Source organism: Gopherus evgoodei, chromosome 9, assembly GCF_007399415.2.
Source record: "Gopherus evgoodei ecotype Sinaloan lineage chromosome 9, rGopEvg1_v1.p, whole genome shotgun sequence".
In the NCBI taxonomy this organism is placed as follows: domain Eukaryota; kingdom Metazoa; phylum Chordata; order Testudines; family Testudinidae; genus Gopherus; species Gopherus evgoodei.
Genome location: NC_044330.1, coordinates 66573998 through 66600555, shown reverse-complemented (window position 1 = coordinate 66600555; position 26558 = coordinate 66573998). Strand labels below are relative to the sequence as shown.

At 48.8% G+C, this 26558-nt stretch overlaps 1 protein-coding gene across 1 annotated transcript in view; it reads right to left on the bottom strand.

Annotated features, from left to right (window-relative positions):
* LOC115657494 (BTB/POZ domain-containing protein KCTD16-like) overlaps positions 1 to 26558 on the bottom strand; it is a 46565-nt gene that overhangs the window by 17218 nt on the left and 2789 nt on the right. Inside the window, exon 2 of the mRNA XM_030575424.1 lies at positions 5069 to 5194. Coding sequence (XP_030431284.1) covers positions 5069 to 5177 — 109 coding nt within the window. The 5' untranslated portion in view covers positions 5178 to 5194. The remainder of the gene's footprint in view (positions 1 to 5068; positions 5195 to 26558) is intronic.

The following is a 26558-nucleotide window of genomic DNA, read 5'->3' as shown; positions in this document are numbered from 1 at the left end:
GGTGTTGAAGGAGAAGTTTGATCACTGCGCTAGTTGTTCAGCTTCATTGAAGACATGGGTCAAAATCATCATGAATGTCAGGTTTGAGGTGTGCCAGGACATTCCAGAATGCCGATCCAGCACAGTTTTTGGGGAGCTGTAACAGTGCTCCAGCACTTCTGGTGGATAGTCCTGCAAGTACCAGGAGTGTGCCCCAGCATTTCTTTTTTCAGGATTTGAACATAGTCCTTATGTATCCATCCACTCACATCACAGGGCCCTATCCTCAGCTGGTATAAATCAGTGTAACTCCATAGATGTCAGTGGAGCTGTGCTGATGTACACCAGCTGAGGATCTGGCCCACAGCATGTATGTGTCTCTGTCTATGACACTAGCGTGTAAATGGCATGACTACAGTGACAGCCCAGAGATGTCTCTGAGGCAGAAATCTTTACTCAGCTCCCTTATGGGGCATCAGGCACAACAAGGTGGCAGGGTAGCACAAGGCAAATATTTTCCAGGAAAAGGTGTCCTGCCAACATGACAATTTCAAAGTCAACCCACTTCTATAACCACTTAGTTTCTTCCCTGGGTCAGAATCTACAGTGTATGATAGATCCAGCACAGTGCTGCTTAGATACAGGTTGGACACAGCAGTGGTCAAGTCATTGGTGTGCTGAATGAGACTCACCCCTTTGTGTGTGGCTTTCTCTAGGCTGTGGCATAATCTTGGGAAAATGTATCCCTGGAGGAAACCATCTGTATCTGGCAACTCAGAAGTTCAGGGGAGATGATGAGAACTGGTTAACTCTCTGAAGGGCGTCGGGCACACTTATACATGGATGTAATGGCACCTCGCTCATGGATGGGACGGATGCCTTCGAAATGCATATTGCAGTTTAATAATGTCAATTACTTCACATCTGTTGTTGTCCTTAAAGCATTGCCAGTTCTTTCTTAGATAAAGGTTACATCAATATTTGCACTATTTCCTAATCTCACTCTGGGAATGGGTAAGGAATGATGCAAATACTGAGGAAATGCTGTTTAGCTAGCTGAAGCCACTGGTAGATTTTAAGGGGTGATTATTGTGGGGCTCTCTGCCTTTCTCCTCATCAAAAATCCCCTCATCCTGCCATTCAGGCAGAATTTGGCCCAGCGCATCTAGAGGTTTGTGTGTGTGTGTGAGAGAGAGAGAGAGAGAGAGAGAGAGAGAGAGAAAGAAAGGACAGCTCAATCCCCATGGTAGCCTCACTAATCAGGAAATGGTTTGGAATTTTGGAAAAGGGGGATTCACAGTCTGTGTTCAGTGCTGGATGCAATACTGTGTAAGGATATCATGCCTTCTAGGGTTACAAGCACTGGGGACAAATTCTTACCAACTGGATTTTTGTTTCCCCTCAAAGGAGCTGAGAAGAGCTGGGTGAATCCTGCTAAACACTGCACAAATATTCTTTCAGATTTCTAGCAGGTTTGCATGGGCTCCATGTTCATCCCCCTTTCTGAAGCTTCCAACAAATGGATTTTGTTAACACAAAAGTTTAGTGAACAGCTGTTAACTCTTCAGGAGGTAAAGGTTGTTGGTGTATGACCAAGAGGATTTTTTATCGTTTTCTATTTTCCTTTCTAAGAGGTTTGCCATCCAATCAGAGAGAAGAAACCCAACCATATCTACATGCACCATTTCGTCTTAGTCTGCTTGGGTCATTACCAATTACTTGCTTCCTGGTAAATTGATTTCTTGATATACCTGAGCGTGGCCAATTCGTTGTGCATGTGGAGAGCCTGCAGCAGCAACATTCAATATATTTTGTGTATCAATGACATGCATAAATATACAGTGTATATACAACAGATTAGTTATGTATGGGTATTCATTTAGCTGTATTTTCTATGTCATGTCAAAGACCCCTCCAGTGTAATAAACATTCTTTTTTAGTGGGTCTATAAATATGAATATATATGAGTGAAAGAGAGAGAGAGAGAAAGAGAGATTAATGCTCTGAGAGTGTATGCGCATGTAGGTATAGACAGAAGTTACCTAAACCATTTTGTGTGTGTGCAGGTACAGGCTGAGATGGCCTAACCCACTGTGTGTGCATATGCATGCATAGTCAGATATTGCCTAACAAATAGCATGTGTGAGTTGGCAGCCAGAAATTGTCTACAATACAATGTAGGTGTGTGTACATGCATCCATAACTGTAGGGAATAGGGAATTCTTCATTTAGCTCAATTTTATTGCTCAGTCCTCAAAAGAAACTGATGAGTCATAAGCTAGACCCCTCTGTCTCCAGTTTTTCCATATGTCTCTTGTGAGTTCATATCTCACCTCTGCCAATTATATTTGGGTTATGTCTCTGTATCTCCCTCACATCCCCATTATAACAGGCCCAGAACCCTTCCATGAAACAAAACAATACACCAAAAATTCTACAGTGGTGGCGAGCCATCAGGATGAGGGAATCACCTCGGCCTGAGCAGTGATGGACACAAGAGTCCTGGAAAGAGGCCCAGAAGTTTAAGTGGGATTGTTGTTTCTGTCCAGATGGTATCAGATGTGTTCATAAGTGTGAAAAGAGAAGATCACACATCATCACACTCAGAGGAAACTGAATAGGGTCTGAACCACAATCATAAAGAAAAGATTCAGCTTCTAATAGAGAAAATTACACTGGAAGCTGCCAGGCATGGAACTACTAATAGAAATACATGTTGATTTGGTGTAGGTTCTATATAAATACTGTTTATTTTAATTAACAGGTTAAAAATCACACATTTTTCTAAAAAAAATCCTTCTCTCTGTTACAAATAATGCCTTAGGTTACTTAAAAAGATTTTTTTTTAACTCATTTACCTTTACTCAGTTTTGCTGCCTGCCTCTTTCCCCCACCCCCTTCTCTCTCAGTCTGAATACTGAAAATAAGACTGGTCAGTTTCATGTTTATTATAGCCAGTTTCAAATCAATTTCACTTGCAAGGGCTCATGTGCTAACACTATGCTGCAAAATGGAGAGTGCAAACAGTAGAAGGCAATGTTTGTTTTTTAAAAAGATAAACTGCTTACACTGGAATGAGCTAAAATACAAGTATTTGGGTTGTTCTTATAGTTTTTAAATGCTTGGTTTTTACAAAAACCTAAATTTGGTTTCAGATTTGCCGTTTTAAATCAGGAATAGTATGTAAACATATAGAGGGGTATTGCTATATTTTAAATATTTATGAATAGATATAGATATATTTCAGATAGATAGAGAGAAGGAGATTAGAGAGAGAGAATCTAGATAGAGATCTAGATATATTCTAGAGAGAACTATATTACAACAATTATGTACATACAGATATTAGATATAGAATTAGATATTTAGAGTGAAATCCTGGTCCATACGTAGTACATAGAAGTTCTTCCATTGACTCCAGTGGAGTCAGGCTTTCACCCTTAGAATCCAGATGTTATTCTCCATTTACAGCTATCAATTTTAAAATACAGTGGTTGCCATTACAAGATCAGTATTTAGCATTAGTTAATTTGTAATGACCCTGTGAGAGACCTCATAGCTCCCCTACACATAGAACAGTAAATAAGTGTGGTTACCGTATGAGATCTGTTGGCAACCAAACTAGGCCACATAACTGACCTGACCTACTGGGCACAGGGGTAGGACATCAAGTGGTATAGATCAGGGTAGCTCCACTGAAGTCTACAGCTTTTATGCCAATTTACATCATCTGAGAGTCTGGATCAAGGTTCTTTCAGGGTTTGTCTACATGGGGAAGTAGCCCAGAGTAACTAGTATGCATTAACTACTCTTCATTACTTCCCCAGGTGGACACTTACTGTGCACTTCAGAATTGCATTAAGCTAAACCACCAGAGGGTGCTTTTAGTGAGCAGCAGGAGTGTCCACACAGCGAGTTAATGCAGAGTAGCTAGTGTGTTTAAATTCACAGCCTAGCTTACTCCTCACTAACTCCCCTGCGTAGACAACTCCTCAGTTGTTCATGTGTCCAGAGCCTCCCTAAAAATGTTTTTTGCTGTTTGAAAAGCTCTGGAGCCAATGAACTGTGAAGATGTTCTATTAATCACTTGAGTGCTGTACAACACACATCAGACATGGACTGGAAAACTACTACTCCCAGGTTGAACCTTGGTGAGTTACATCTTCCCTGAAGTGCAACATAAGTGCTTCGGATACCACAGCTAAAATCCACCATCACTCAAAGGGTGCAGCAGACAGCACTAGTGAAAGGTTTAACAGAGTGTATTGTACATGAATCCATGCTCTCGGCAGTTGGAAAGGGAACCTCTTATGGTAAAAGGTTTCCTCTCATTGGAGTGCTGCAGCCAGAAGGGCTGAGCTTTGTTGCTTTCTCACTGTCACTGCCTGTGGGGTGATAGAGGAAAAAGACCACAGAGTCTGACTGACTCACCTCTTATTCATCCTTCATGTGAGCAAAGCTCTCACTTGAAGGTCCGTGGGAGTTTTGCTGAGTAACGATGTTGGGATTTGGACCTGATGAAGTGACACTCATAGCCCAGTAAGAGTCCTCTGGAGTCTTAGACCATCATGGGGCAGAAGGATGCTCTCTTGGTTAAGAGTTTGGACTAGAACTTACAACAGCTGTGTTCAATTCCCAGGGCACCAGACTCCCTGTGACTTAGGGCTGGGAATGTAGGCACCTAAATTCCTTTAAAAACTTGGCCTTTAATCGCTCTGTGCTGCAGCTCCTCATCTATAAAATGGGAACAGTTCTATTTCTTCTCTCTGCCTCAGCTCAATAGGCTTTGAGCTTGGAGTCAAGGGCTATAGGTTTGTACAGCATCTAGCACAGCAGAGTCCTGATTCTAGTTAAGGCTTTTAAGTACCATCACAACAGGAATAATCATATTCCTACCTGCTAACTGCATGATTTATAAAACCGAGGTCTGTGTTAGAGATGCTGCTAAGCAAGGCTGCCGATGCGATGCCAAGTGAATTAATTGTTCTGCTTGTGGCAATGAGACCCTGAGATGCTGCAAAGAGCCTGCATTTGACCCCATGTGCCCACCCCACATGGCATGTGGAACCCAAGTGGCAAACATTCTCACCTGGAAGTAATGTAGCTTCATCTGCCTTGAGGTCCAACATGGGCTCAGAAGAAGAGGAGAGATGCTCTTTAAGGTTCTGCTCGAGTTCTGCAGGTGGGGGAGCAGCCATGCTGAGGCAGGAGCTACCTAAAAAGCCCCAACCCAAAGAGAGTGATTAAGGTGAGATTCCTGACCAGAAAACTTGAAGAGACGGCAAGGGCCATATGTAGCAGGAGTGCAGCGACCATCGTATGAAATCTCTCCCATTCTAAGGGCAGTGCTGCCCACCTGGATACAGACAACATCAGATGCTGCTTCTCCTCTAGCACATTCCAAGCTGTTAATCTGCATCCTCCCCCACATGAAAGTACCTTCCCTTGGGAAGTATGTGAAGATCACACCACAGGATTTCCCAGCATACACTCTACAGTCAGGGAGAGCATTACAATTTTCTTTCAGTTTAAAGAGATCTGTCTCTTTCCTTCATTCTGTTTCCCACTCTTCCTTTGTCCATAGAGCTGGTCTGGAAACAGACTCTCACATCCTGTGAAAAATGTCAAGATTTCAAAATCCTTTTATCCCGATTCGGGACAAAGAGCCAACATTTTGAAGTTTTTCATAAAATGAAATAATGAAAAAAAGTCACTTTGAGTCAATCCAAACATTTCATTTCAATGAATTCAAAATACTGTTTTGATTCCAACCCTCTAAAACACATCAAATAAAGTAAATATCCAAATGAAAAGTAATTTCAAAATGAAAAATCTAAATTTTTCATCAGAAAATTTCTAAATGGAACAAAATGTTTAAACTATTTTCTGTTTCTTTAATGACATTTCATCAGAATTGAAGCAATTTCACAAAACATTTCAGTTTTGTTGAAATAGGCATTTTCTGACAGAAAACTCTTTCTACAAAAATTTTCCAACCAGCCCTTTTTGTCTGCTTTCTCTCCATTCCTATCTCCACCTTTCAAGACTTGGTCTAGCCCCAAAATATACTGACACAAGCAGAGAAGCTCTGTGCAATTGTGTATCATAAAATACAAATAGCAAATCAGTCTTTCTCCACTCCACCTACTTCCCTCCCTTCTAGAAACCACCCTGAATACTGTAAAGAGGTAGCTAAATAGATACTCCCTTATAATAGGATTGATATAACGTAATGGTCAAACTCTAACCACCCCCCTAGCCATACAGGGCCAGTAGAACCATTCAGACAGTGCATTTTCCACACTGTGGTATATTTGTAACAAGATACTTAAACCAACAGTAACAGTAAATGCCCTCTTTCGATCTTAGGGCTGAACCAAGTCCAGGCTGCTTCATTTCCATTGATCGCTTTGTGCTTTATGTGAGATTGTTTCACCCTTTGAGGGCTGCTCTCCAGCATCATGCACTCCCAGGGGTGTGGCACAGACACACTCTCATTGGAGAATGGGCTACTGTGTTCCATCTCTGGCCTACTCTGATATAGAGGCAGGGTGTGTGGTGTGGAGGGTGAGATTTGGTATCAGTGAAGAGGGGTGATGGACAGACAGACAAACATATGCACACATTTTCTCTCCTACATTCTCATCTCTGTATATTCTCTCTCTCTCTCACACACACACACACACACATGCAAATTACTCAGCAATTGTTATTTTTGTCTGCACTGGTTTTGGGCAACTCATTTTCTAAGCTATTTAGCCTGTCTTTGCTAGTCTAATTTTCCTCCCTCTTGCTTGCTGCATCTTGCCTGACAATCTCCTAGTCTTCCCTTAGTTTCTTGCACACTGTAGGCAAGAGGGCTATTCCGGTTGCTCACTTGCTGTTTTATTTTCCCATCTTGATCTTGTTTTAGGTTTAAGCTCTTTGTCAGCTCTCTTATGTTATTGCTTAGTGCGCTAAACAAGTCAGGCAATGCACTGCAAATACCATTTTGCTCCTTATCTTTCCCTTTTCTTCTTCCCCTTCCATTTCCAGGTTAAACAAGTTACACACACGACCCCAAGGGTCAAGCTTTACAATATCAGGCCCGAACAACAGACCAACATGACTATTTACAAATTATACAGCAAAGGGTGCTAATGTCTCCGGTTTCTCACTTTTAAGGCCATGGCGTTAAGTTTGTTGGCCAAGAGAGAATTCTTTTCCTCTCTGGCTAACATCTAGCCAAGAAAAGTACCTTAATCTTTATGTATACTTAAAATGTGGTTTTTCACTTTTCCAGCCACGTGAGACCAATGCCCAATGCCAGACCCTTTGTGCTAGGAGAATATAAAATGTTCCCACAAATGCACTCACTTTGCACAGAGCCAACACAAAGGGCAAGGTAGTGGGGAACTGGGTCCTGTCATAAACATACAGCTAAGGGTAGCATAAAATCCCCTTTTACCCTGTAAAGGGTTAATTCCTCTTTTACCTTGTAGTGCGGCTCGGCCGCGGTTCGTCCCTCAGTGGGGCAGTGGGGTATCCCACGGCCTCGCTCTAGTTCGCCGGCCGATGGCTCTGCTGTCGCGGGAGGGGGGGGAACAACGCACACTCGGTTAGGGGGTTTCAGGCCCCGGGGCGGGGCTGAGTCACTAGCCCGAAGCCGGCCCAGGCCCGCGGTCAGGGTGGGCAACAAACACTGCCTCAGAATGCTCCGGCCCTCAGGCAGGGCTGAGCAGTATGAGTAGTCTTAAGCCTGACCCTAGATCGGGCAGGGCACTAAATGCTGAGTCAGAAAGCTCAGGCCCTCAGGCAGGGCTGAGCAATATTAATAGTCTTAAGCCTGACCCTAGATCGGGCAGGACACTAAATGCTGAGTCAGATTGCTCAGGCCCTCAGGCAGAGCTGAGCAGTAATCATAGGTTTCGGCCTCCTCAAGCCAGGGGAAGGGGGAGTCTGCCACCTCTGGAGGAGTGGCAGGGAGGACGCAGGCCCTCCCACTCCACTGCGTCCCAGCCCGGGGCCCTAGCAGCGGCAGAAACTCGCCGCTGTCAGTGGGAATCCTGGCCGCAACACACTGACATTGGCTCTGGCAGTGTGGCAGCCAGACTGGGGTCGACTGCCCGCAGGCTACATCCACACTCCTCCTCGTAGGGTACCTGAGTCGTCGTAGCGTCACCGGTGGTCTCAAACACCATCGGTTCCTCTGGGAAAGTAGCCGATGGTAGATTCAGCTGCTCCTTGGGGTAGCTGGCAAGAGGCAGGCCCAGCTCTTCCTCGGGTTAGCTGGCAAGCGGCATGCTCGGCCGTTCTTCGGGGTAGTTGGCAAGAGGCAGGTTCGACCCTTCCTCGGGGTAGCTGGAGTGGGGTAGTTTCGGTCAGTCCTCCCCAGGGTAGTGAGCACGGGGCAGGCTCGGCTGGCCGGGTGTGAGCTCCGGCTGGCAACGGCAGGCCGCCGGCTCCCCAGAGGGAGCCCGGTCGCAGACGTCTGGCCCCTGAGGTGGCTGGGCCTCCACTGAGCTCTGCAGGTCGGCTTTTATACTTCCGGGTCTGTGCCATGACCTCTGAGGGGCGGGCGCAGGACCCAGTGGCTCCGCCCACGGTGGTGGTAGGGGAGGTTCGTCCCTCAGCAGGGCTGTGGGGTATCCTACCGCCTCACTACACCCCCACCCCCCCTCAAGGCTGGCTCCAGTCCGTTGGGGTCAAACCCATCCACTTCCCCCAGGTGGGACAAGAAGTCCGCGTTGGTATGGTCCTTACTGGCCCTATGGCAGATGGTAAAAGCATACAGCTGTAGTGCCAGATACCACCGCCTGAGCCGCATATTATTATTTTTAATTTGAGCTAGCCATTGAAATGCGGCATGGTCAGTGACAAGTATGAAGGGGCCCCCCAGGAGATAATACTGCAGGGTATCACAGGCCCACTTTACTGCCAAGGCTTCCTTCTCTATCACGGCGTAGTGCCGTTCTCGTGGCATTAACTTCCGGCTGAGATATATAACAGGATGTTCCTCACCCTCCACTTCCTGGGACAGGACTGCTCCTAGTCCCACCTTGGAGGCGTCTGTTTGGAGGACGAACCCTCGGGAAAAGTCAGGACTGTACAGGATGGGTTCGCAGCAGAGGCAGTCTTTGATGGCCCGGAAGGCACGGTCACACTCTGGGGTCCACTCCACCCATCGGGGACTGGTTTTAGGGGCTGCGATGGAGGTGAAGTCGGGGATGAACCTCCGGTAGTAGCCCGCCAGCCCAAGGAATTGGCGTACCTGACGCTTTGTAGTAAGGGGTAGACATGCAGCTAGGGCTTGGACCTTTCCCATGAGCAGTCTCACTTGTCCCTTCCCAATAGTGTACCCCAGGTAGGTGGTCTCCTGCCACCCGATACGGCACTTCTTTGGATTGGCGGTCAATCCTGCGGCCCGTAGCGACCGCAGGACCGCAGCCACTCACTCCAGGTGGTTCTCCCAGCGGTCGTTGTAAATGACGACATCATCCAGGTATGCAGCCGTGTACTCTTGATGAGGATGAAGGAGGTGATCCATGAGCCGCTGGAACGTTGCAGGGGCACCATGGAGACCAAAGGGCATCCGAGTGAACTGGAAGAGGCCCGAGGCTGTGGCAAGTGCGGTCTTTTCCCGTGATGCGGGATCAAGGGGATTTGCCAGTATGCTTTGCTTAGGTCGAGGGTTGTGAGGAAGCGGGCCTTGCCTAAACGATCCAGCAGTTCATCAACCTGTGGCATCGGGTACATGTCAAATTTCGAGATAGAATTGACACAGCGGAAATCAATGCAGAAGCGCTGGGTGCCGTCCGGTTTGGGAACCAGGACTACAGGGCTGCGTCATTCACTCTGTGACAGTTCGATAACGCCCAGCTCTAGCATCGCCCGAACTTCCTCCTCGATGACCTGCTACATCCGATATAGTAAGGGTCTAGCTGACTCTCGAATCACCACCCCCGGCTCAGTCTGAATGGTATCATATTCGAGGGTCGTGTAGCCTGGCTGGGCGGTGAATGTCCTACAGAATGCCTGCAGGAGGCATCCGGTCTCTTTTCATTGCTCCTCAGTTAGCGATTCTCTGAGCTGAGGTGTCATGGGGTCCTCGGGCGGGGTAACCCGGGGCCCTAACTCAGGCTCTGGTGGACAGGGATTGATCAGGAGGCCTTCTCGTTCTCACCAAGATTTCAAGAGGTTGATATGGTACCTCTGGGTTTTCCTCTGGCGGTCGGGCTGGTTAATCTCATAGGTGACTGGCCCGACCTTTCAAACCACCTCATAGGGCCCTTGCCACCGGGCCAGTAGCTTGGATTTGTTGGAGGGCAAAAGAAGCAGCACTCGGGTTGGAACTCGTGAGCCCGGGCCTCTTGGTTATAGGTCTGGGCCTGAGCTTCCTGCGCTGCCTTCAAATTTTCTCGAGCGAGTGTTCCGGCTCGGGTGAGACGGTCCTGAAACTGGAAGACATACTGTAGAAGGCCTGAGTGGGTGATGGGGTCTGCTCCCAGATCTCCCTCATGAGGTCCAGGAGCCCCCTTGGACGCCTGCCATACAACAACTCGAAGGGGGAGAATTTGGTGGAGGCTTGGGGTACTTCACGGAAGGCCAGGAGCAACGGTGGGATCAACTGGTCCCATCGGCGCAGATCCTCGGGAGAGAACTTGTGCAGCATGTCTTTCAGGGTGCGGTTGAACAGCTCCACCAGGCCGTCGGTTTGCGGGTGGTACACAGAGGTGCGCAGCTGCTTAATCCCAAGGAGTTCACAGACCTGCCGCAGCAATGGGGAGGTAAAATTGGTACCCTGGTCGGTAAGGATTTCCCGGGGCAGGCCCACGCGAGCAAAGACCTTGACCAGTTCATCGGCAATGGTCCTCGCATTGATGCTCCGGAGTGGGACAGCTTTGGGGAAGCGAGTGGCATAGTCCACGATGACCAGGATGTATAGAAACCCGGCCTGGCTTCTCAAGAGGGGTCCCACCAAGTCCATCGCTACCCCTCAAACGGTGTCTCCACGATGGGCATGGGTATTAGGAGGGCCGGGGCTGTCCGTGAGGGAGCGGCCAGCTGGCACTCCGGACAGGAGCTACAATAGTTCCACACCTCCTGGTACACCCCGGGCCAGAAAAACCGGGACAGAATCTGGGCGAGGGTCTTTTCCTGGCCTAAGTGCCCAGCCGCTGGGACGTCGTGGGTAAGTCTCATTACTGCTCGTCGGTGGCACGCACGCACCAACAGTTGTATCTGGACCTCCCCGGTGCGGGAATCTCAATCCACCCGATAGAGGCGGTGGCGACGTAGCTCGAAATGGGGCCAGCTCTTAGCCCGGGCTGGATCAATCAGGGCACCGTTGACCTCCGCAAGCTGTTCATACGCCCGGCCCAGGGTGGTGTCCTTCCTCTGGTCCCGGCAGAAGTCTGTGTCAATCGTGGGGCTGTCAGTTGCTGTCAGCAGGAGGTCATCCGACGCCCCTTCCTGCCTCTTAGGCCCCGCCTCTTCAGCCTGCTCTGTAGGGTCCTCGGGACAGTCCCCCTCCAAGGTGGGGGTGACCTCAGGGCTTTCCTGTGGATGTGACCTCAGAACGCTCGGAAACTCTGGCCAGTCCAGCCTCAAGATCACGGGGTAGGCGAGTCATGGGGCCAGGCCAACCACGATGGTTCACGTGACTCCATCCACGGTAAGTGGGACTCGGCACTGGTGTAAGGTCAAACGTCGCCATGTATACACTGTAACTGGATAGTTCCCAGTCGAGGATCTTCAGGGAAGCCAAGGCTTCGGCGGACCAGTGTCTGCCCACAGCCAGAGTCAACCAGGGTCCATGTCTGGCAGTCCCTAACGACTACGGGCATGGTGACTTTGGCAGCCTGCGGCAGTCGGGCACAGTTTTCTCCGGTGCAGACAAGCCCAAAGCTGCAGTCCATCTCCGTGCAGTCCCGTTGGAGGTGCCCATGCTTCCCACAGGAGAAACAGGGCCCGATTTTGGATTGTCCAGGTCAGTTCGAACCACGCTTCTGGCTCATAGCGGGACTCTGCGGGGCGCGGCCAGTCCCGGTCTTGGGGCCCATAAGGGTTTGCCAAGGGGGACCCTCGAGATGCCTATACTGGGGTTCCTGACTCCGCTGGGGAGTCCGTGGTTCGGCCCGGGTGCTCACCCATCTTTCGGGGTTGCGGCGCTCGAGCCCTAGAGGGCGACCCTGTGTGCCTGGACGACCGGAGTTTCCACCACAAGGAAGTTCTTCATGAGGGTGACGGTGGCCGCTACCTTCGGGGGCTGGTGACGGAGGATCCAGGCCCTTCCCCGCGATGAGAGGATGTGGAGAAACTGCTCCAGGACAATTTGCTCCATGAGCTCTTCGGGGTTCCGCCTGTCGGGCTGTAGCCATCTCTTACATAGATCTCTCAGCTCCTGAGCCACCAACCAGGGGTGGGCGCCCGTGTTGTAGGCCAGACTCCAGAACCGTTGCTGGAAGATTTCCAGGCTGACGTCTAAGGCGTCCAAAATCACCGTCTTCACCCTGGTATAGTCCCGGGCATCCTCCGTGGATAAACCTCAGTACGCTGTTTGCGCTGTCCCTGTCAAATATGGGGCCAGGAGGGTGGCCCACTGGTCAGGGGCCCACCCGGCAACCTGGGCCACCCTTTCAAAAGTCACCAAAAAGATTTCTGGATCATCCAGTGGGCCCATCTTGGTCAGTCTTATGGGCGGGCTTAACCCAGGGGTCCCGTCCGTGCCTCCTGGCTGGAGGTCTGTGGGCCGGGGCAGCACCATTGCTAGCTGCTGCAGACATTGTCCCTGGAACTCTTGGTTCTGTGCCGTCAGGTCCTGAATCAGCTGCTGCTGCTGGGCTCCCAGCTGCTTGACAAGCTGTTGTTGCTGCTGGAGCTGGGTGGCCTGTTGCTGCTGCTGCTGCTGCAGCTGGGCCGCCTGCTCTCGCTCCTGGCTCTCTGTCAGAAAGGTGAAGAGCTTGGCCAAATCCATGTCTCCTGTGGGGGATCGCTCTCCCCCAGGCTCTTTCTCACAGGGGTCAAGGGCTCGTGCCCACATTCTGGGCAGAGTCCCCACTTCTGGTACGTCTAGTGCGGCTCGGCCGCGGTTCGTCCCTCAGCGGGGCTGTGGGGTATCCCACCACTTCGCTCTAGTTCGCCGGCCGATGGCTCCGCTGTCACGGGGGGTGGGGGGGAACAACGCACAGTCGGTTAGGGGGTTTCAAGCCCCGGGGCCGGGCTGAGTCACTAGCCCAAAGCCGACCCAGGCCCTCGATCAGGGCAGGCAACAAACACTGCGTCAGAATGCTCCAGCCCTCGGGCAGGGCTGAGCAGTACGAGTAGCTGGCCCTAGATCGGGGCTGGGCACTGAACGCTGAGTCAGATTGCTCAGGCCCTCAGGCAGGGCTGAGCAGTAATCATAGGTTTCGGCCTCCTCAGGCCAGGGGAAGGGGGAGTCTGTCACCCCTGGAGGGGTGGCAGGGGGGACGCAGGCCCTCCCACTCCACTGCGTCCCAGCCCGGGGCCCTAGCAGCAGCAGAAACTTGCTGCTGTCAGTGGGGATCCTGGCCGCAACACACTGACATTGGCTCTGGCAGTGTGGCAGCCAGACTGGGGTCGATTGCCCCCAGGCTACATCCACACTCCCCCTCGTAGGGTACCTGAATCGTCGTAGCGTCACCGGTGGTCTCAAACACCATCGGTTCCTCTGGGTAAGTAGCCGATGGTAGGTTCAGCTGCTCCTCGGGGTAGTTGGCAAGAGGCAGGTTCGACCCTTCCTCGGGGTAGCTGGAGTGGGGTAGTTTCAGTCAGTCCTCCCCGGGGTAGTGAGCATAGGGCAGGCTCGGCTGGCCGGGTGTGAGCTCCGGCTGGCAACAGCAGGCCGCTGGCTCCCCAGAGGGAGCCCGGTCGCAGACGTCTGGCCCCTGCAGTGGCTGGGCCTCGACTGAGCTCTTCAGGCGAGCTTTTATACTTCCAGATCTGCACCGTGACCTCTGCGGGGCGGGCACAGGACCCAGCATCTCCGCCCACGGTGGTGGTAGGGGAGGTTCGTCCCTCAGCGGGGCTGTGGGGTATCCCACCGCCTCGCTACATACCTGTAAAGGGTTAAGAAACTCTGATAACCTGGGTGGCACCTGACCAAAGGACCAATAAGGGGAGAAGATACTTTCAACTCTGTAGGGGAAGGTTTCTTGTCTGTGTCTCCTGGAGTCAACAAGGAATCAGGGCATGGAAAATACATCTTCCTAAGCCATATCTAAGCTAAGTGTCTAATATTGCAGAAATAGTAAGTAATAGCAAAGAAATGCATTAGGTTATCTTTTGTTTTAGCTTGTGAATTTTGCCTGTGCTAAGAGGGAGATTTATCCCTGTTTTTGTAACTTTAAAGTTTTGCCTAGAGGGGAAATCCTCTGTGTTTTTGAATCTTTTGTTATTCTGTAAAGTACTTATTATCCTGATTTTACAGAGGTGATTCTTTTATCTTTTCTTTATTTAAAATTCTTCTTTTAAGAACCCGATTGATTTTTCATTGTTCTTAAGATCCAAGGGTTTGGGTCTGTGTTCACCTGTACCAATTGGTGAGGATATTATTCTCAAGCCTTCCCCGGGAAAGGGAGTGCAGGGCTTGGGGGAATATTTTGGGGGAATAGGACTTCAAGTGGTCCTTTTACTGATTCTTTGTCTAAATCACTTGGGGGTGGCAGCATACTGTTCAAGGCAATGTGGAATTTGTGCCTTGGGAAAGTTTTTAACCTAAGCTGGTAAAAATAAGCTTAGGGGGTCTTTCATGCGGGTCCCTACATCTGTACCCCAGAGTTCATAGTGGGGAAGGAACCTTGACAGGTCCTATAGCCTTTTCCCTTGGGGCCAGCGAGCAGCACCCTTATTTGCCTTGAGCAGTGCCTCACACCTTGGGTAACCTGTTGACATCTGTAGCCCTGATTATCTTCTCACATGGGGGTAAACTAGGAATAACTCTACTGGAATCATTGGCATGATGCCAGTGTAAAAACAGAAGAGAGTCAGGCCCAAGGTGACTACTTGAGCAATAAGGTACTACTCCACGGCCCAGATCCTGCCCGGTTACACTGGGGACAATCATGAACAACTGTGCTTGATTTACACCAGTTTAACTGAGGTCAGGATCTGGTCCCCTGTGAGTTAAGGTGGCACAAGCTGGGCATTTGTGACTAGATCAGTGGTTCTCAAACGATGGGGCGGGCCTCCTAAGGGAGGTGCGGGAATGTGTCCAGGCAAGTGTGAGCTGTGTGCTTTTTTCTTTTATTTTGAAGACCTCTGGTTATCAGCCCAGGGTGGCCGGGGCTCGTACAGAAGGGCTGTGCACACCCGGGAGGCTGGGATGAAGGGGACAGCCGGATCCCTGTCACCTGGGCTTTCCTTCCCCCACACCCTCATAGCCTCCCTAGGAGGCAGCTCAGGCTCAGGCTCTCCTCCTTCCCCCAGGGTGGCAGCAGCAGCTGCTGCTCTCTGCTCTGCCTTCAGAGCTGGGCACCTAGCTAGCAGCTGCTGCTCTCTGCTCTGCCTTCAGAGCTGGGCGCCTGGCTAGCAGCTGCTGCTCTCTGCTCTGCCTTCAGAGCTGGGTGGCAATATATATACTTGGAGGGAAGGGTGCACATAACTACAGACAAAAAGAAATGGGGCCCTATCAAATAAGGTTGAGAGCCAGTGGATTAGAGCAAAGCCAGAGATTATTCTGTTTGTGAAATCACTGGCCACAGCCATAGCCCACAAACAGCATTAAGGGTGTCATTCTTAGCCCTATCAGAACTATGCCATGAGCAGAAGAGAATATTATTTCCTCTGGAAAAGTTACATTTTAGAGAGGCTTCTTTCCCCACATCAGAGTAGAGCCCATGATGTGCCCCATCCGGCTGGCTCATGAGGAGGTCAGGGGAACCTTAACAGAGAGTGATAAATACCAAATACTGCTATCTAGAACTTCAAAGCTGGCAGAGGGATTACCTAGAAGAATGCACTGAGGAGGATGAGAGAGGATGCTTTAGGGAGGGCTGCCCTGCAGCAGGAAAGAGCCCTCCAGAAAAACAAGGGGATATGAATATGATAAAGCTGACATCTGAGGGAAAAGTGCTGGGAGCACAAAGACATGCTGGAATGGATTGGCCAGAGGGACATTCCCCTTCACTGCCAATGCCCCCCACTGCTCATCAAGGTCTAAAGTGGACACATTCCCCGGAGGCACTGTTCCAGCTGTCAGTTGGCAAAGTCATTGCAGGTGTGATATGTCACTGTCAGGCTCTAGGCAGCCTATTGTCAAGGGGGCTGACAGAACTGGAGAGACAATAGATGCCGCTGTCAGTTATGGAGCACTCAGAAGATTACTAGCGGCCTGAACAATGCTAAGCAGCACCTTCTTATAACTCCACAGACAAACTCCCCTGGGGAAAGGGGACTTTCTCTGGGCCATTGATGCCCACTGCCTGCAGAGCGAGAGATGTGAGGTCTATGGGAGCCGCTGGACTGTTCCACCCCTTTGATCTCTCCTGGCTGGAGTTCCTCACCCTTCCTGCCTGAGCTTTCTTGTGGAATCCACTCCCCTCCCATGATGCTACTGATCTGCTGATGAAGCTTACGTCAGGTCTGTCATACTTCTGAATTTTGGAGGTAACGCTCTATTTTGTGAAAAAATCTAGGCTCTTTGACCTTTATTTTTGTTCCAAATCAAACCAAAACCCCCAAATTCCATAATTTCCCACCAAAAAAAATTATTTTGTGTCTACCAAAACTTTTTGTTTTGATAAAGTGTAAACGATCCATTCTGGATTTGGTTTCTTGATTTTATCTTATATTAAATATATTTATAATATGAAATAAAATTTGAACCCCAAAGTAGTTTTGAAACAAACAAACAAACAAACAAACAAACAAACAAACAAACAAACAAACAAACAAAATAATAATAATAATAATAATAATTCCTCTCCTGATGAGGTTGAAATGACTTCACTGACATGCTTGGTTTTGATTTGTTTTCCTAAATGATGTTTCACCAAAATCAACATGTTCCTGCAGAAAGTTTTGATTTCAACAAAACAGCATTTTCTGATAGAAAAAAGTTGAGTTGGAAAATTTCCAACCATCTCCACTTAATATACAATCAGCAGCTGAACTATCTCCCCATCACTATCAAATAAAAATATTTAAATCTTTCAGAGGCCTGCACAGTACCGGCTCAAGTGATATAATTAAGGGAATGCTGCTTAAAAATATCAATCCAGCTTTCTGAAAAGAACCCCTATGGGGAGCCCTCCTTATGCCTGATTCTTTGTAACACAGAGGGTTATTTTAATTGCCCTTTTTTTTGGGTGTGTGGGGGACATGTTCACAAGACCTGGGCTATATGGGTAGCAAAGGAAATGATATGCTTGGAATATAAACCATCAGGTGTGAAACAGATCACTTCACTGCTCAATGTACACAGCTTGGGCTCTGAATGACACCTCTCCACCCCATCGCCTGCAGCAGAAATGTCCTGTGAGTGGCAACACCATTCATCAGGTCTCTTTGGAGCTCCATCCACCTGCCCCTGCCTCCCTTCACTTTCCTTTTCCAGATAATTGGCAAAAAAAAAAAAAAAGACTTCTGTAAACAGCAAATTACTGAAGAAATCTGGAGTCCCAGGCTCTGGCTGTTTGCTGATGAGGTGAAGTGATGTTGAAGAGAGCATTCTGCGCAGCCAGAGCAGTACTCAGTAAGTTGCCATGGGGAGAAGTGATTTGTGCTGTGTACGTGCTGTAGGACAGAATGGGATCTAGTTTTCCATAACATCTCTCTTTCTCCCAAAGCACTCCCCACTTCCCCACCCAGAGTCCACAGCCTAGTGAGTTAGTGGGCAGACAGATGGAAAAATGATCTGATGGTTAAGAAGTCAGACTGTAACTCAGGAGATCGGAGTTGGCTTTGCCAGAGAAGACCTTGGACAGGTCATTAAGGGCTGATCTACCTGATGCGGCAATGCACATTGGAGGGGTGTGAATTCTAACGTGTACCAATGTGCTGCACACTAGAATTTCCCCAGTGCATGTTTCACAGATTCTAAGGCCAGAAGGAGCATTGCGGTCATCTAGTCTGACCTCCTGTATAACACAGGCCAGAGAACTGCCTCTCAGTAATTCCTAGAGCAGAGCTTTTAGAAAAACATCCAATCTTGATGTAAAAATTGTCAGTGATGGAGACTCCACCACGACTCTTGATGAATTGTTCCAATGATTAACTACTCTCACTGTTAAAAATGTATGCTTATTTCCAGCCTGAATTTGTCTAGCTTCAACTTCCAGTCTTTGGATCATGTTATACCTTCCTCTGCAAGACTGAAGAGTCCATTATTAAATATTTGCTCCCCATGTTGGTACCTACAGAGTCTAGACTGTGATCAAGTCCCCCCTTAACCTTCTCTTTGTTAAGTTAAATAGATGGAGCTCCTTGCGTCTATCACTATAAGACATGTTTTCTAATCCTTTAATCGTACTTGTGGCTCTTCTCTGACACCTCTCCAATTTATCAGCATCCCCCTTGAATTGTTGGCATCAGAACTGGACACGGGATTCCAGCAGCGGTCACACAAGTGCCAAATACAGAGGTAACCTTTCTACTCCGACTCAAGTTAATGCAGTACACAGTGGAACACAGTACTGAAAATCAAGGGTGAAAAATGACAAATTTTACATCAAAATGAAAATTGGAACCAAACATTTCCCAGTTTTGGTTTCCATTTTTTAAAATGAAAAATAGAAAATTCTGACCAAAGTGAAAATTTCCACAGAAAAATTTCCTTTTGAACAAAAAGTCAGTTTCCATCATAAGAAAGGTCTTGACAACAAACCTTTGATCTGCTCTAAACAGATTTGCCCAAGCAAGTGTTAAGGGTAAGGAATAACGGCTACATAGATACGGACATCCTGGGTGCCAGCAGGGATGGAACCTGGGCTATTCATCTGACCTGTTTCCTCCTCAGAGAGGCATGCTGTATGAGCAACCCACGGCTGCCTATATACGGACTCCAAAAGCCATCAGCTGACCTGTACACATGCAGCCTCAGTGGGAGGACAATGATCATAAACTTTGGCTCCAAAACAGAACTCGAAGGAAGTAAGTGGTCCTTTAACTCAGCCAACAGAGGGAACTCTTGTCCACATGAGTGATCCTGAAATATTCCAGCCATCTGAGGGCTCTAACGTGCGCGCGCGCGCACACACACACACACACACTGCTCATCTTCAGTACAGATACCTGGGGCCCACAAGAGTTCAAGCCAGCTGCTGACCCTCACCCTGTAATGACCTATGGCCACATCCACACATAGACTTCACTGTCACTCAATGCCACCTGTATATGGTCCATCGAGAATAGGACTCATGATGATCTTGAGTTCCAATCCAACAGACCTCCACTTGGCGAGCTAACATAGCAGCTAATTAGCAGCTATGAGCAGTCCTGAGCACTTGCCCTCTCTAATGGAAGTCAATGGGAGTTGCATGTTTTTGGGAAATGGCCCTATATTAGAATCTTGCCCCTTTTATGGAAAAGCGCTTGAAGAATATTCCTTGAACTGCAGCCAGCCCTGCTCTAGGAGAGGGAGGGATGGGTTTGGTCAAGAACATCAGAAATCTCTTAGGAGACACATCCAGGAATCCTCCACACTCATCTGCACCAGCTAGACACAAATGCAAATGGAAAGGATGGGATGGGACTCAATGCTCTATCTCCAAAAGTCAATTAGGACTTCTAGATGTAAGAAGCATGGATATCACGAGTATGACGTGCAGACGACTAAGCCTTAGCTCAACCTGTAGGAGCCAGTATGGACATGGGCAGCAATAAAATAATCCATCCATTAGAGGGCAGCAGAGTACAAATTTGCTCAACACCTATTGCCAGTGACACTGGGTGCAAAGAGCAGCGCTTTTAGAGTCTATTTTAATTAATCTAATTTGCTCTGTCTACGAACTCCTCTCTAAGCCATAAATATGGCTCTTATGCCTCCCACGTCACTGATCATCCATGCAGGCTGGTAATGTTTGCATAGCCACCATCTGTTCCTCAATCTCCGTTTCAAATGAAAAGGGTCATTATAAATTTCAAGCATGCAAACTAAACGGTTTGAGGTCCCAAATCCAGAATAGAATGAAACATTAAAGGGCTAGGTAATATCACTGCACCCCAGCTAACTCTTACAGGAATTGAATGGGGTGGTTACCCCCTAGAAAATTAATCTCCAAACAACAGCTTTGCAAATCAGTTCCCCTTTTTATTGCCCTGATATCATGTCATTGTGTTTCCTGGGTGGATGGCAATGATCTCAGAAGGCGTGCAAGGAGCGCAGCGGAAAGCAGCTGCAGTGATGTCAGCTCTGGAAGGGAAACGCGGCCCCTGAATTCAGGTCATGGCTGATACGTGAAGGGAAGGGTTTAAATGGAATTGTAGCTGCCGGCCATGCAGAAATACTGTGCTCAGCCCCCCTAAGCACTTGTGAGAGTAACTGAGCTTTCCTGTCTACTGTTCACACATCCAGCTACCTGGCCCCAGCCCATTCTCAGGAGCTAAACAGCAAGGCACACTGGTTAGGCTTCCACTTCTATGCCATTCCCCAGCATATCAGAGCTGCTGCTAAAGCTAATGCTTATTAAAGATTTAAAAGGCAAGCCGTCAGCCGTGCTGCTCCAAGATGGGCTTTTTTCCTGTTCTAGCTCTATCCACTCTCTAATACTAATAGAATTGGAGGGGGAAGGAAAAGAGAGGTCCCTGCCGAGGCTGTACTGACCTACTGAGTGCTAGGCAGGGGCCTTGCTATTACTGAATCTGTAATAGAGAGTTTGCACACTTTGGGGAAGAGGGAGGAGATCTTTCCTACAGCTCTCTCTCTCTCCCCTCCTCCCCCCAGTCTCATCAGAGATGTCAGGTTAATAATTCAGTATCTGCTGCAGGTAACCGGGATTGAGAGGCAGATCTGTCTGAGAGCCACAGCAGAATTTAGTCGATTAGGTCAGTCAGTTGATTGCGTCCTGCCATCTCAGCCGTGCCAGGGGATGTTTAGATAATCCTGCCAAATGACTGAAGCTGGGACATGCCGTCCTAATGTGACAATGACCGTGATGGAACACTTTGATGGTACAAGTCCACCGTGATTCCAGCATCACATTGTGATACTGGATCTTGACCAACATGGAAGAGGACGAAACGCAGTGACCCTCCTCCCAAATCCAGCTGGCTGAACTTGCTTCCCTGACCAAATGCATTCATGGGAGAGGCTACCACGGTTGTGACATGGGTGGTCTTGTAGCTAAGACACCAGAATGGGAGGCAGGAAATCTGAGTTCAGTTTTTTGCTCTGCTCCAGGTTCCCTGTGTGACTTCAGGGAATTCTCTTCATATCAGAGCTGAGTGGAGGGTGGAAGTTCCAGTTGTCAGAGGATTCTGAGTTTTGGCTATGAATTGGAACAAAAACCAAACTCTTCCTAATTCTCTGAAAATTCCCCCCAAATTTCTTTTTCGGTCGCTGTCTTTTATTTTGTAGTAGTACATGATATATAATAATCTTAATGAACTATTTCAGCATTGTCAGAATTCCCACAGAATACTGCTTTGCTGAACTTTCTTTAATCAGCTCTACTTAATAGATCCCTGCCTCAGTTTCCTAACTGTAAAATGAGGCTCATGCTTGCCCACTTCCCTGAGGAGACTGTGTGGGTAAAGTCGCTAATGGCTGCGGGCCGATCAGGTATCTGGGGCCATATAAATGGAGAGAGAAAGTTGGGCTTAATTGCCATTAGAAATCAACCTGGAGGAAATGGCTTGATGAGCAACTCCAACCCGGCTCCTCATACAGGTTTCACCTCTGGAAAATGTTCCTCCTCTTGTTCAGGCCAGGTTCAGAGAAGATGCTGGCGCTGGAACAATTTTTACAGTGGGGGGTGCTGAAAGCCAGTGGTCCCCAAACTTTTTACCTCATACCCTTTTATCCCTGTCTGTGCCCCCTATCCCCAGAGCTGGCTTCGGGAGCGGGGGGGATGCAGACAGCAGTAAGGGGGTTGAGGCTGACACCACAGCTGAGGGCGGGAGCAGAGCCCCAGGTTTGGGTCTTGCAGCTGGGACCCTGCATGCAATGCCAGGAACAGAACCCTGAGCGCAATTCCAGTGGCAGGTCTAGGACTGAGCTGCCACTTCAGCTTTTGAGAGGAAAAGTCCTCTTTCCAAAATCACCAGACAACTTGCATGTTAGGGGGAGCAGGTTTATCGCTGTAAGACACTTCCACTTTCCATATATGTTGAAAAGAAAGCTGTTAAGCCCAACAAAAAGAGAAAGAATAATCGAGGCCCCTCGTCTAAACCCTGTATAAGTCATCTTGTAGGTTCCACTTTCTCTGAATTTAACAGGAAACCTGTATGCACTAGTGCCCACCCCACAAGTTCCTACCCCCACATTGCACAGGGCAGTTCTTGGCACATTCTTTTTGCCATCCAATTAGTCAGCCTGAATGCCCCAGCCTGCATTGCAGAGCGGTAGGAGAAAGTTTGGAAGTGAGGAGATCACTGGCCAGGTTTGTTCAGATTTGCCTTGCAAGAGAAGCTACTATTCTCATAGTATTTCTTACCTGACCAGAAAAGCAGAGCTTCCCACAAGCATTTCCAATACCCCATGGCAAGCATATCTTGCTAACTCTGAGGGGAAACAAAATATGCAAGAGGCTGAACTGTGACACATGTTGTAACTTTCATGGGTTCCTTGCTAGTATGGTGGTAGGAGATGGAGGTGCTCTGACAGCTCAGATCTGGGAGCAGAGCCCTGGGCGTGGGTCCAGCAGCAGCCAGAACTCCGTATGTGGGGCCATAGCAGATCCCAGGGTGCAGGGCTGGGACCCTGCACAAAAACTGGGAGTGCTGCAGCATCCCCCACACCCTTAGTTCCCACGTCTATGGAGGAGACTGGCATACCATCTGCCTTGCTTGGCTGGAACTGCCCTCCCTTTGCTCCACTGAAGTCCCAGTGCTCTCTGTATATTTCTCTTGCCACCCAGGGCATGCTGCACTTTCTGTGTTACTCCCTACATTTTAGCTTGCTCAGAGTTACCATGGCTGCGTGTGCAAATCTGCAGTCACTGTAATTTACACTTGAGCACAATTCTGACATACACAGTGGAGCGAAATTCACTGGTGCACCAGAGGACACCTGTTAATGCAGCAGTGCTGATTTACTCATTGTTCTAAAGGGGACTTTCTGGGTATGGAGATCTGGAAAATCCAGCTCCTAGGCTTAGGTCCTCGATGGTATTCAGGCACCTAACTCACAGTGGTTCAGGATCTGGGCCACTGCAGCTTGCCCATGTCACAGAGCGAGTCATGGTAGAGTCAGGAATTCAAGCCACATCCCCTGTGTTCTGGGCAAGGGACCTCAACCTCAAGAACACCCCTGCTCGCTCGTGTCTTGGGATGAAAGGTGCTATGGATACATAAGCGATTTTGTGCATAATGACAGCGATTCCGGCACCATTAGGGAGTCTTGCAGAGGCTCTGCAGCCCTGCTTTCCCTCTTTAATCAATTCCTTGTGTGCAGCCTACATGTGGGCTGTAGATCAAATCCAATTTACTACTTGATTGGGAGTGATGGCCTTGGAACCGTAAAATGCTAGTTAGTGTCTTCATAATTCATGGGCTGCCCTTTTGCCTCCTGTGCTCAGGATGTTAAGAGCTGCTGGGTCGCTCCTGCTGCTAGCTGTGGGAATTAGACTTTCCTGACAGCATTTTCAGTAGAGGGCCATCAAATGCCAGTGGATTTGGTGAGATCCAGGGCCCAGTGTGTGGGTTTGGCCAAGGTTCTGTAATGGGGAACAAGGATGCTAACAATCTGTAACCAATCTGTTTGTGTTTAGGTAGGACTCCCAGATGCAGTGTCCCTGGGTACCAAATGATCGTGCTTACTTAAAAATTCAATGGACCCAATTCTGGTCTGACCAGTACTGGTGTAAATGAGGAGCAAGTCCGCTAAAGCAGTGTAAGCAAGATAATTATACTTAGCTCTCATAACGGCCCTTTCCTACATATATCTTATAGCACTCAACAAAGGCAGGTCAGTAATACGATCCTCACTCTACAGAAGGGGAAACTGAGGCAAGGAGGGGCCATTTTTCATACAGCAGGCCAGAGTCAGGGGCAGAAACCAGCTTTTCTTATTTTTAATCTCATTCCCTGTCCACTGTACCGTGCTTCTCTAGTTGTCTTCTCTGCACCCCCTCTGAGCTGACAGGTGCTTCTTGCCTCGTTTTCAAAGAGGTGGTTAGAAAAATGTTCCTTTTGCTGCACAGCCTGGATGGTCCATGGGTGACACTTTATTGCTAGTTCTCCCTTGTGCTTGGGTATTGTTTAGTCCAGGCCATCCCACTCTTCAGATGTTCTATTACAATGAGCCGCATTTTCAGCTGGCCTCTTCTTCATTAAAGATTCAAGGGCCAAATTCTCCACTGGTGTAAATTGGCAGCATTCTGTTGAAATCACTGGAGTCACCAGAGCTCTGTAAGTTTGCGCCAGCTGAGGATCTGGCTCTTAAATATTTGCTCCATCTGGACAAATATAACACTTCATTTTTATTTCAGCAGTGCCTCGAGGCCCCAAATCGAGATCAGGGCCCCATTGTGTTAACACTGTACAGAGGAGGAGACAGGCCCTAGCTCAAGTGAAACACACAAAGGAAGCATTATTATCCCATTCGATCACTGGGTTCTGCGAGACAAAAGGACTTGCCCAAGGTCACATAGAACGGCGTAGCATAGCCAAGAATTGAATACAGACATCCTGAGTCCCAGGGCACGGCCTTCACCATCAGACCATCCTCCCTCTCATTTTCTCTGTCTCTCACCCCATTCTTATTCAGAGTCTGAGATGTGGACTGCAGATTGACAGTAGATTTTGGACCAGGTAAAGCCTGACCAAGTCAGGTCCAGCGCCGGACAGCCTCCCTTCCATATAATGGATGTATCTTTTTTTCCATCTCCTCTTTGCATTGTTTCAGTTCTTGGAACCCAGTGTCTGCTGTGAGTGCCTGGGAACTTGGGGTTAGACACTCCTGAAATGGCAGAGATCTTGCAGTGACGGGTTTGACAGAGACTGCTCTTTGTAACGGGAGTCAAGCACTGCCTGAGCCCAGCCCTGGGGGGGCGAGTCATGTCAGCGCCCTGGGATGCTGCCAAGTGGGAGACAAGTTAATTCAAAACAGATTCCAGGCCATTAGCCAGTGCTTCCAGTCATAGATATAATCATGCATATGCTCTTTGTGTTTCCCACTCATCTTTTAAAGACCAAGCAAGAATGCTGCTCTTCAGCTGTCTCTAATTCTCTAGCTGGCTTGGCTAGCAGCCAGCAAGCCCCACCTAAGTTTTGGAGTCATGGAATTTTTCAAGATGTCTGCAGCACAGTAACTGGTCTGACCAAGACCCCTGGTGCCATGACACAGTAGTCATCCTCATGGCTCCAGGATGCTGTGTTCACCACAAACCCAGACCCAGAGAGGACAAATCTGCATTGCATTCTCTTCCAGGCTCAAATGCAGGTAAAATCACTGCAATGAAAATCCTTTGGCTGTGTTCACTTCATCTGGGAATGCTGAAATGAGACTAATCTGGGCACCCCCATGTGACTGAGATCCCCACTCTTCCTGGAGATCACAGAGCACCTGGGACCCTCCTTAGCAGAGATGTTGGCAATTCCAACAGGGGAAATCTACCACCCATCCATAACATACAGTAATCTGACCATCACTAGAGTACCCATCTGAGAGGCAAGAGATCTTGCATGCTACCATATGGTAGCTAACCTTCCTTTCCTAACTACGCTAATCAAGAAGCAATCAAAACAGTCTCCAGTGTACTATGTCAGCCTGTCCCCCCAGTGCCACCTGCCTGTACCCTGAGTCCCTCTCAGACAAACTTCAGGGCTGAGACAAAACCCAACTTCCAAACTTTAGTGGGGAAGTGAGGGCAGGTTCAAAGGCTGGAGCCAAATGGCAGTTTTGCAGCTCTGTCCCATCTCTGGTTAAATCTTTCATCTTTCCTATCTGGAGAGTGGAGCTCACACCCAGTCCGTTTTACAGGCAGAACAAGTGAGATGGTCTCAGTCTAGCCCAGGGGTGGGCAAACTTTTTGGCTGAAGGCCACATCGGGAAAAAGAAATTGTATGGTGGGCCATGAATGTTCACAAAATTGGGGTTTGGGTTGAGGTGCGGGTGGGGTGCAGGCTCTGAGGTGGGGCTGGAGATGAGGAGTTTGGGGTATAGGAGGGTGCTCTGGGCTGGGACTGAGAAGTTCGGAGGGTGGGAGGGGGATCAGGGCTGGGGCAGGGGTGGGGAAAAGAGTGCAAGTTCTGGCTGGGGGTGTGGGCTCAGGGATTTGGCTGGGGATGAGAGGTTTGGGGTGCAGGCAGGGCCATCCTTAGGATTTATAGGGCCCTAGGCAGTATTATTAAACTGGTGCCCCTATGCCGGATGGCAGCCCAAGCTCACAGCCTGGTAGGGGAGGGGGAGGAGGGACTTGACAGCAAAGGATAATGAGATGCCCAGCCTGCCTCATGGTGGCGGAGAGTCACAGTTCCCC